We start from the raw sequence: 12,151 nt of genomic DNA, 5'->3' as shown, positions 1-12,151 counted from the left end.
TGTTTTTGAAAAAAAAAAGAAGAAATCAAGCCAATTTGCTCAGATGGAAAGTCCTGTAACTCCTCATTTTCCACCCTAGTGGTTTGTTAATAGAATTAGAGAATTATTTAAAAAAGGCTTGGGAAAAAAGAAAACAACTTCATTTGAAAAGATCATAATTACATATTAAAAATAATGTCACGGAATTATTGTAATTTTTTAACACTTTTGTCCAGGTCATTTACTTGTTGTATTTTGCTTTGTTTTTTGACATTTTTTTTGCTAATTTCTGGGAGATTCCTTCTTAAGTTGCTTATTCCATCTCCCCATGTATTTGACAGAAACAAGTCCAAATTGCTCAGGATATAAAGGCTTAAGGATCTCAAGCAATAAATGCTACTTAGGAAGCTGATAATAAAGCGAGTTTGGGTGGCTTTGCCCTCCACTGCATCAGGTGATATGAGCTGCCCGTCAGGCCAGAGTGTTTGACTAATCACATTTCAACATGACTAACCAACATGGCAGTGCTATCAAAGAAAGTATGAGTGTGACTGTCTTAGGAGGCCAAACAAAATGAGGTCATCTGCTTGCACAGTGTTTTTCCTCAGACAGCTGAGAGCAATGACGAGAGACAGAGGAGAGTGAGCACGGCCAGCACAGACGGTGGAAGAAAGTGTTTCTGCAAACCATGAATATGCTGCAATTGCATGTTTTGTAAATGTATTATAATTTTTTCCTAAGTAATGTAATATATGAGCTGATGTTGCCATCAGGAGGTGGAGGTGAGACAAGAAGCCTGCCGAGCTGCAGACCATTGGTTCAAACCTACAGCCAACAAAAGTGGTTGATTTTTAGCGACCTCTCACTGATTGTTTCACTGCGATTGGTACCCTGAGAATCGAGACTGCTGCTTTTACGGCTGGAATATTGGCACAAAAAGCATTTCTTTTTTTAAAGAGACATCACTGCATTATCAGTGGGGATTGTGCTCCTAAAACTGGGTATTTTCAGTCAAAACACGATCTTTTCCAAAACATAATCAAGTGATTGTTGTGCCTAAACTTAACCACACGTTAACCACAGCCTTGTTAAGTTCAAACATATCCGCTACATAATAATACACAAATGAAACGTATCCAGAAATGTACAATGCCAACATTAATTTTCTTGCATGTTACGAGATAAGAATTGCAAATTATTTCTTACATTAATTAGAGCAAATGATCAAAAACACACTAAGACTCAAATATTTTATACCACATGTTATACTAGTAGTGCTACTACTACTCTTGTTTGTTTAGATGAAGGTGTGTATGGTGAATATTGGGGCAGAAATCAGAAATATTCATGTTTAAAATTAAATTTTTCTTTTTAAATTGAAAAAATAAAAAGATGTAGGATTGGATAAGTACTCACTTCCTCCTACTGCTTTTTGGACATGAAATACTTTCATTTGTTTACTAAATATGTCCGATGGGCATTCTGGTGTTGTTTTGCTTGCTCATATTTTATTTGGCATGTTTGAAATAAAGATCTAACTACTAAATCTAAAAACTAAACTGCTTTGATCCCTGGTGTCTGTGGTTATAAAACAGTTTTTATCAGCCTTGACAAGTTGGTAACAGCGGTTATTGTTTTCACCCTGTGAGTGTGTGTGAGTCATTATGACAAAATGTGGTCCAGGTGACACCAGCTGTCCCGGGAACTACCACAAAAGCCGTTATGGGTACATTGGCAGGTGTTTTTATGTCTGTGCACAGATTTTGCCAAGGCAATGACGTGTCACAACTGTGCAAGATGTAATCACGTAAATTCACAGGTGTGTAGATGAGATCAAAATAAGGAGCAAGTTGGAAGATGAGTGCAGATTGCTGTGCTGCAGCTGAAGCGATCTTACAGCAGGATGTCTCTTGTTCTTTGTTCGATTGCCATCAAGCATCTGTCAAAACTGAAGTCACATTTTCAAACTCTTCATACACTCAGTCTATGTGGACCAAACGGTGGATCATTTTTCACTGCTTGCACACAAAATGTTTTCAGTGAACACGTTTTCCAAAGTCCATTAACTCTTTTCTCATTTATACTTCACCACCTGCAAAACACTTTATATTTGCAGTTCATTTTTCAAATGCTAACACATTTCAAAACAGTTGAAAACATGTTCAAAACAGAATGATTTCTGACATAAACAAATTGAATTATAGAAATTATCTCGGTAGGATATTCAAAATAAAATTAAATAATAAGAATTCTAAACAGGTGTGCTGTTTTTGTCTTATTGCCAAACAGACAAAAGGGCTTCAGATTTTTATTTATATTTTTTTTCTTTAGGCTATTTATTTATTTCTTTTTATTTATTTATTCTGCAGCCCTTGAATTTCAGGATTTTTTCAGTTTCAGTTTTGTTTGTCTCTGTCAGTTTTTCATTTTTTCACAAGTAAATTCAAAAAACTGAAAAAAGAAAGTATACTGAAGCTAATTGCTCATTTCTGATCCATCTTGTTACATATACTTTTGTACAGTTAATAAAGTGAAAATAATTTTCTATTTTCTTATAATTAATTACTGATTTATATTTTTAAAAAAAACATTTAAAAAAAATCTGTATGCTCTATGTTGGTATTGTTTTTCTGGTCAGCCTGTTATAGTGACAGTGTATGCTTTCTAAGTGAGAACTGCTGCCAGTGTTTTGGTCCAAAAGGCTTATTGTGAAACTTGTATGACCTGCTTTGTTAAGTTCAATGAGTTTTGAAGTTGAGATAAGCTGGTTGGCAAAGATGCATGTTGGTTAAGCAACAAGAGTTTTTAAAAAGTAGCTTCAGTATTGACCGATGCTTGTTAGCATCTGAAAAACATTGTAATACACAGTACTAAGATGCAGAAGCCAGAGAGGTCTGCATAGTTGGCTTGGTTTCTCCTGCTGAATCATTCATATTGCAAAGAGCTGAGCTGAGGCAGCCAGTCAGTCCGCATCAGACAAAAACATAGTGACCTTGTAAGGACCCGTAGGTGCCATTTAGAGTCTGGAAAGGGACTGTGCATCTGGCCTGTGGAGGTGCAGTTCACCGCTCTTTTTATTTTATTCATCAGCTCTTTAACTCAGCCAGCCTTTGGAAAGTACAGTGACTTAGCATTTCTGAACTTTTGTTAAAATTAAAGGCAAACACAGTGCCATGCAGCAGTCAAAAGTTATCTGAATATTTAAGTGAACAACAGGATTTAAAACACTGCTGAGTCAAGTAAGCAACTAACTCAAAGTAGAAGAACAGCAGCTGTTAATGTCCACAAATTGGGACAACATTGAGGTCTAGAAGCTCCTTACCCTCCAGGCAGGGGACGAGATCAGCTGTCATATAACAGGGACGCTAAATGGTTATTACTGTCATGTTAATGCAATTCTCATTGTTTAGTATATGCAGCTGATGTGTATGTTATTATCACACTAGAGCCAGACTATTGTGTCAAGCATCAGCCCATCACGCCTCCTTTGCTTCCATGATGCCTGCATGCTAAGGCCATGTTTAGACAAAACGTCCCTACAAAAAAAAGTTTTTTTTTGTTTTTTTTTAAAAATGTGTTCAGAAGATATTGTGAGAACGATCATCATGTACACAGATCCACAAAGCAACCGAAAAAGCTGTAATATGCATGCCAAGCCAGTAGTTGTAACTTTATAACAACACACCAAAGAAGAACACCACGTGCCTGCACATAAAGGTGATCTTCAACAGAGCAATTAGTATAAACAAACAAGAAGACGAGGGCAAACGCACGTATAAGAACCAACAGTGTTAATAAACTCAGTGGAGTCAGCAGCACATACACAGCCCGGTAGTACGCCATTGTTGTTATTGTCCTCCAACTCCAAGTGCAGCCGTGACATCACTGTTCTCACAGGATTCACACATTGCAAGTTCACACGGTGACAAAAGGGGTGGCATTTTCAAAAAATTACACTCTGAAACCCGGCCCCCAAAATGCTGTTGTGCGAACAAAAGGTCACACCAAAAAATTTAAGTGCACTCAAAACAACCAAGTTATTTACTTCAATCATTAATTGATAAGTAATGTTAAATTCATGGGAATGAGTTAATCCAATTTTTGGGGAAGATTAAGTAATGTTAACTTACTTCTTTTATAACATGTGCAGTTAGGTTTTACAGTGCGGTGAAATTTCAGGAAGGTGTGAAGTTATGAAATAGAACATACGGCCCGAGCCTTATCCGTTGATACAAAGGATCTAGTTGTTCATTTTCAATGTATGTGTAGAACACACTGAGGAGTGACAGGAGCTACAGTCAGAGTGCCTCACTTTAGGTCAGCTAGGTAATCTCAAAGGCTATTAGGGATGTGCCTTGGCCAAGAGCAAATAGTAAACCTCTTAGCTCCAAAGAGAATGGACGACTAATCCTTTACTCAACAAAGCTTAACACAGGGGTCCTTCAGTTATCCTCTGAAATGAGCTTTTGTTATCACTCTGCTGCCGACGCACTTATTTTCTTAATGGAATATGACAACAGTACATCATTCCTGCATGCAACAATGACCTCATCTAACAGGGAAGCATTGTCGAGTGTCTGTATTCATTGTGAAATCCACTTATGCTGCCTAAAAAAACCATCTCTCATTCTTTAAATGCTATGACATATTAGCAATATATAGAGCAGCCACTGAGACTAAACCTTCTGTATGATAAGCAGCAGGTAGAACATCCACTTCCAAGCACAGACACAGAAGCTGCAGATTTGACTTGATAGGAAATGCAGCCCATGTGGTCTGGAGCAGTGCGGCAGCTTGCTGTGGGATTAGGTGTCAGGGCAGCTGAGGTGGGGAGCTGCTAATGTTTGGCTGTGACTCACTCGAGTGAGACGTCTTAAGCTTTCTTCTGTTTGGACGTGGAGCAGCTCTCAGAGGAGTGACTGAGAACCCAACAGGTGGTAAAATAAACAAAGAAAGGGGCAAAATGCTACATACACATTCTCAATTGGTGCTGTTTTTTTATTTTCTTGTGGCATCTTTGTTATGAATACAGTCCATCTGATGCTTGTTTAATTGTGCTTTTTACAGTTTCATCAATAAAATGCAATTCTTGCCAGTATTTCACTATCACTATCCTCTTATTTTCTAAGGAAGCTATAAATTATATTTGGACACAAAATCCTCAAAAGCCAGACATCAGAACAGAAGTATAAAGAGTTGTTGCTATAGAGATGATACATTTTCTCACCCAGTTGCATGGGTCTGAACCAGCAGATTTTTGAAACGTTGCATACCAGAGCATCACAAGTAGTCTCACATTTCAAATTATCTCATTGCAAATCTTTGGTGTGAACTGGGCTTTATCTGAGCAGAGGACCAGATCAGACACCATATTACAGCGACAGGTAAAAGACTGTGATTGCCATGTTATGCTATTGCTATTGTTTGTGAGACACTGTCAGCACTTTTGTTATATGTCACAATTGAGGCCAACCCTGTTGTGTTAAACCTCACTTATGATGTAAAACCCTCTGAGGCTAATTATGATTTGTGATATTGGACTTTTCAAGACACATTGAAATTGGATTGAAAATATTATTTGTACAGCCCTTTGGGGCATGCTTTGTGATTTGATTTTGACTTGATTAATTTGTAAATTACTTTGGGTTGCCTTTGGGTATGAAATCTGCTATATAAATGTGCCTTGTCTAATGCTTCTTCTGGTTCTGCGATGCTGGCATGCTGTCTAAAATCAAACACTGGAGCAGCGTGATGCTGCAGTTGTTTGGCTCTGTGTAAAAATGCAAAAGTGGCAAAAAGAAGGGACTCATAGTGGCTCCATAGTGCGATCTCTGCATCAAATGGGCTTTATACGACTTTATACTACTAAGTCTACCCAACTTGCAGTTTCCATCACTTTACTACACTGCTTCATAAAAATGGCCATTGAATGTGATATGACAAATTCTCCAAATACTGGTATGTGCCATTGGTCAATTAAATGATAAATCTGCTTTTAAAACAGACCAAAAACTCAACAGATCCCTGGAAGAGACACAACAAAGCTTCAATGAAACAGCAAAACAACATCTGTCTCTGCCACTGATTATGCAAATGTATTCAACTTTGTCACTGCAGCTGGACCTGAGGCCACATTTCCGACAACATCATATCCACTGATAACCAACATGACCAGAGCCTCTTTAAACCACAGCTTGCACCACCATCTACACCAAAACACATCCACAGCACTGCAGCTCTGGTAGGTTTCATTAGAAAGCAACTGCTTGATGCTCAGATGTTTTCCAGACATGCATCACAATAAACAACACACTGTCCACAAAGAAATAATAAAAAGAGGCATTCAGACGCAACACAACACAGTACAGCAGAAATACAGGAGTACGGCAGATTAGTGGTTTTCAAAAAGTTGTTTGGTCGTTTCAGTAAATGTGGTCATAATGTAAGGTTCTACCTTTATCATACCAGAATTATATATATATTATATATTTTTAGGGATATTTTGAAAATCACTGCAGCAAAACAGGACACAAACATTGGGATTGAAAACAAAAATGATCCAAACACAGAGAAACCAGAGATGTTTTCAAATTTCATCACAACTCCACGTGGAGTTTTGATTTTGAATCTCCACACAAACACAGATCAGTCAGGACAAAAGGGGGGAGACAGGAGGAGCGGGGGGGACAATCTTCTACCTGCAGTTCTAGTTGTCTGGTAGGAAAGGAGGTAATTACCGTAAGAAGGAAAAACCATCCAACCTGTTTATATCCTCTTCTCCAAGTAAGTGCTTAGGGAGGGGGGAGTAACTCGCAGGGGAGATGGGAGGGAGACCAGACTTGTATTCCAGAGTGCCGCTGTTGACGGGGGAAGAGATATGATTTTCCATGGCTGGAGAGAAAGCTGCAGAGGAAGAGTGACAGAGAGTTAAAACAAGAGGCAGCTGCTCAAACAGACACACTCATTGACACACACTGACACATTTCCATGATGCCAAAAGAGACTATTCCTGCACACAAGATACCGTGATTTGGTGTTAAAGTCTCACTACAATACTGTCCTATTTTTTGGAGCCGTGTGAAATTTCAAAACAGTTCTATTAATACAAATGCAAAAAAAAAAAAAAAAGAAAAAAAAAGGGTGGGAATCACCAGAAGCCCTGGGATACAATATTATCACAATACTTAGGTCACTATACAATATTATATATATTGAGATTTTAAATGTATTGCGATAACATACACTGTGATATATTGTGATTTATTACCTTTTTTTAACTGCAGGATAAACTTTTAGGATATACATCAGTTTTCATGTGCTGCGCTCAGCGATTTTCGCAAGCATTTAGACCTCTGAATCCTGAGAACATTTCGTGATTGATTTCTTTCACAAACATGGGGATAAACTTAAGTAACAAACTGAAGCAGCAACTTTATCATACATTGCAAAAATAAAATAGTAAAAGGTGCCATTACGATTGGTTGGGGGTATTATTAGAAAACAGGAAAACAATGCCTCATGTATATATATATATATTCATAACTGTAATAATTATGTATTTCAAATTATGTTACAGAAAAAGGCCATTTCTTATTCAGCTGCTCATCGCCTTATTGTCATGTTTTTAAAAGAAATCAAGCCAATATGCTCAGGTTTTTATCAACATCTGCTTTTATCTAATAAGATCTAATAAGACTTCAGTCATTCTTATTGCAGCAGCATGTATCTAGTGGACTGAAATACCTATTTATTTTATTATTCTAGTAGACTACCAAAACTTTAACTCATATATGCAACATTAATATATATAATTTAAATAATCAATACTTCTTGCCAGTGCATCAATACAATATTGCCACACAAAATATAGTGATACTTTGCTTTATCAATTTTTTCCCGAACCGCTAATTAAAATATTGTGTACTTTGAAAAACAAAAAAACTCAAACAAAACACAAAGTATTTAAACAGCTTCACATCAGTTTGTAACTATGCAATACATATACTAAATAGGCTAAAAAACATAATAATAAGATCAACCACTTTTCCATAAACGTGCGTTTAAGTTAGAGATTGTATAGTTTTAATTTTAGATGTTCATAGATAAAGGTGTAACAAGCCCATGAGGCAAATTTAAGAGTTTAAGTAACGTAAATATCATCCAATTTTGCAGCTCAGTAATACTTTTTGGCCTCTTTTAGCTCGCTGTTTTGGTGATCACCTGTCAGAATTGAGTGCGCCAAAAATCATACATGATACATGGCACACTTTAAACACGTTTACATTTACTGAATAATGCCCTCTGCAGTCAATATTCTAACAGCAACTGACGAATCAGCTGATGACTACTGAGTTCAAAAACAAGAGGGTAGGACTTACAGTGTGTGATATCAGGAGGCCCATAGGGATCTGATAGGTAGACATTGGTGGGCTTTCCCACCTTTAGGTAGACCACGTCCGACGTGTTCTTCAAAATGGCCACAGCCTCTTCGTGAGACACCTCCTCCAGACTGTAGTTGTTCACCTGTCCACACACAGAGACAGTCCTTGTTTGTTTAATCAGGAGTTTAAGAGGCTGCCGTGTGTTTCTCACTGCTGCTCAGTTCAGATGAGTCCAGCGTGCTCCCTGCCTGCAGGAGACTGGATTATGACAGATGGCGTGCGGGTGAGAACACAACAGTAGAATGGTAATTAAATTAAGCGCTAGTTAAGCAAGGGGGATGCCCTCCTCGGGAGAAAGCTCGCTGTTACAATACCGAGCCAGTCGGTTGCTACTGTGCTGCTTTCAAAATGTGTGCCAGGGCCTCATTTCATCTCTTCATTATCATTTAGACTGACGCTGCGGGAAGACTGTTGTAGGCTGCAACCTGATTCTTGAAACCACCATATGTGGAGGTTGGGCAGCTACAGATTACATGTAATGGGGATAATGTAATCAGATTACAAAAATAAGTCTTCACAGTCAACCCAGATTATATTTGAAAGAATAGGCATCATGCAAGAAACAGTATAAAAACAAATGCTCTCTTATTTTTGCTCAAATCTGCAATTTGTTCTTATTTTGTTAGTGCACATTGATTTTGGGGAATTCACCATTGTTTTCTTATTTTTGTTTTTCTCTTTTTCCCTACCAAGATGAGAGAAAAACACCTTGCCAACACAAGGAAAAATAAGTTTAACATTTGAGGAACATTTAAAAACTACATCAATATTGTTTAATCAAATTTAGATGAGGTTTTGAAGTAATTATAATGACATTATTATATAATTTCAGGGCTAAAAGGATACTACTATACTGGATTTACTTGACATACTTGATCCCAATAACTGTAATTTCAGTTATTGTGCTTCTCTCTGCTGACCAGGGCTGTAGTACATTTACTCAAGTAATGTACTTGAGTACAAATATGAAAAACTTTTATGTTACTTGAGTATATTAATCTCATCCCACTTTCTGTCTTTTGTAATGGTAATTTGATTTGACCAACTGCAAGCGTTGAATGTGCAAAATAGATCAAAAATGTTCAAATGTAACCAGTTAACCTGACCTGCATGTCTGTGGACTGTGTGTGGCTTACTCCCACAGTCCAAAGACATGCAGGTTTATTGGTGACTCTTAATTGCCTTAAACTCCACCCCACTGCGACCCTTAAGAGGATAAGTGGTTATAGCCAATGAATGTATGAATGTTATAAAGGTAAAAAAAATCTTGTGGTTGCATCCATATTTTTTTAGCAAAAGGTGCAATATTATCAGTGCTTGATTTTGAAGCAGTCCAAGAATAATCAAAAAATTCACATGGATTAAGTTACCAATTACATAAAACTGACATGTAATTTGTATATGGTAACTGATTACATTTCAAAGTAATTTGGCCCAAAACTGTATATATACATACTATAGGATCAGCCAAAACATTAAAACCATTAGTGGGTGAAGTGAATAACAGAACAGACTAAAGGTTTCCCATTGCACTGTAACAAGATGATCATTGTTATTCACTGTAGACAGTGGTTTTAATGTTTTGGCTGATCGTTGTGTATGGCTTCATCGACGCTGCACTGTATATTCATGTGCACGTGTCTGTAAAAAAAAAACTTGTATCAACATCTATTTTATGAAATATCCATCTGCAAGCTCTTCAAATACAACTCCACTCACCATCAAGAGTCTGTCTCCCACTTGTAGCCGACAATCCTTCTGTGCCGCCCCGCCATCAATGATCTTGGTGACATATATGCTGTTGTCACCAGGGATGTGCTGGTTTCCAACTCCACCTGCAATACTGAAGCCAAGCCCTGTGTGTGTGTGTGTGTGTGCACATATATGAAAACAGTTCGTTAGTGTTTCTGGGTTGTGTGTATGACAGATTGATGTTAGGCATCAGACAATACCACTATTTTATGACGTATCAGTATATACAGTAGATGTTTCTATATACAGTGGAAACCACTTTTTCTTTCAATCTTATGCATGTTTACATCTAAAATGGACATCTTTATGTATATAACATTTAAATAAAGTAATGAACTGACTGTTTCAAAATACAGTTCAGCTGTTGCAAACACTTTTGAAGTTACCATCAAGACAGGTACTTCAAAACAAATTTCTCTCTCGTTTGTATTCCCATCGTTTTCCTCTGTGTACTCTTGTCTCATCTGTCTGTCGATTCATTGCAGTTTCTTGCACACAGTGTTCTCTCTCTTTTAATTTAATACATATATATTTTAATGGAAACTGATCTTTTTCTCTCCCAGGCTCCCTGCCAATTTTTCTGACTTTTCCCTCCCCAAGGGCACGCTCGAGGGGCCATTACGTGACCAGGCATTACCAATCCACCTGACGACAGACGGCTTCAGGCTCTGAATTACAGTAGTTTTTTTATGTTGTCATGCATAAAACGACCCAAAACAAACACGATAAGTGGAATATTTGATAATTACAAGGGAATTATATATGGCAGCATTTGTATAGGATCACTGTTATTGTGGTCACCAAAATTGTTTTCCAATGTATTCTATTTAGTTTATATATATATATATATATATATAAATAAATAGATAGTTAGAGAAGCACTTTTACAGTAAACATTTGCTGTACAAACACAACAAAACTGTCCCCCTGCAACATTATGTGCCACCATTGTCTTTGATTGAACCAATTAAAACCTTTATTAAAAAAAGTCTGGCTGAGGAGTGCGACTTCACACGTGTAGGTTTGAAAACCAGGAGCTCTTTGGATTCAAGGACAATAATGACCGAAAAGGGGGTGGGGGGTAGGGGGTGACATGTTAGTTCTTTTGTCAATAAGTCAAAAATATAAAATAAATCCAAGGCGCGCTGTTTTGCATAAATTTTAAGCCTTTAATCAATGTAAATAATAACTGTAAGTTGAAAGGCTAAACTGGGATATACGGCCAGAGGTCTATGACCATGTTTAACCATTTATATAAAATAAAAATGCTTTGAATTGAATTTATTCAATAAACCAAATTCACATTCATTTATTTTACGTCGCTATTTACAAAACATGCTGCACGAACCATGAGCGGTAATGTGGAATCAATCTGATGACCACTCCTACTGGAGGCATTTACCTGACATCACCCACAGAACAGAAGCGATTATAATCCACTGTGTGTCACAATTAATCTGCGTGTGTGTGTGTGAGAGAGAGCCCACCTTTTGGTCCTTTGATGAGTTTGATCTCGATGATGGTCTCTAGCATGGGCCTGCGGCGCCGCACGTACAGCCTAACAATAGAACCTGCCACCTTCAGGGCCTCCACCGCCTTACTGTGAGACACTTCAGACACGTCTGCGTCATTCACCCGCAGGATACAGTCGTTTACTCTGGAAGAAGATGAGGAGTGTGAATTAATGAGGATTATTATTGGTCATGATTAAAAACAAGGCTGCACTTAAAATATTTAATTCTTTAAAAACAGTTTAGGAGAGAGTTTGTGAGGGAGAGGCAGAGCAGCCACCTTAGGAAAAGAATTTGACCTGGGGGGCGTTTTTACACATTCACATCATGACTGTTTTTATTGCGAGCTGTTCTATTGCAATTAAAGAGGACATACTCTGCTCATTTTCAGGTTCATGCTCATATTTAACATTTCTACTAAAACATGTTTACGTGCTTAATAGTCTTGATTTTCTTTGTTCTTCCTGT

General features: G+C 37.5%; 1 protein-coding gene across 39 annotated transcripts in view; it reads right to left on the bottom strand.

Annotated features, from left to right (window-relative positions):
- The window catches only part of dlg2 (discs, large homolog 2 (Drosophila)), a 259,394-nt gene that overhangs the window by 40,619 nt on the left and 206,624 nt on the right, over positions 1 to 12,151 (bottom strand). For 32 of the 39 annotated variants that reach the window (XM_088088562.1, XM_088088568.1, XM_088088567.1 and 29 more), the window contains 4 exons: positions 11,660 to 11,829; positions 10,140 to 10,276; positions 8,358 to 8,502; positions 6,717 to 6,882 (listed from right to left, as the gene is read on the bottom strand). In XM_088088562.1, the coding sequence (XP_087944688.1) occupies positions 6,717 to 6,882; positions 8,358 to 8,502; positions 10,140 to 10,276; positions 11,660 to 11,829 (618 nt within the window). The remainder of the gene's footprint in view (positions 1 to 6,716; positions 6,883 to 8,357; positions 8,503 to 10,139; positions 10,277 to 11,659; positions 11,830 to 12,151) is intronic. The other 7 variants (XM_088088566.1, XM_088088579.1, XM_088088581.1 and 4 more) reach the window with 1 other exon arrangement.

The sequence above is a fragment of the Plectropomus leopardus genome, chromosome 15 (assembly GCF_026936395.1).
Source record: "Plectropomus leopardus strain MGB_pleo_1.0 chromosome 15, ASM2693639v1, whole genome shotgun sequence".
Lineage (NCBI taxonomy): Eukaryota > Metazoa > Chordata > Actinopteri > Perciformes > Serranidae > Plectropomus > Plectropomus leopardus.
The sequence above is the reverse complement of the archived record's forward strand: the minus strand, read 5'-3'. Positions and strand labels throughout refer to the sequence as shown.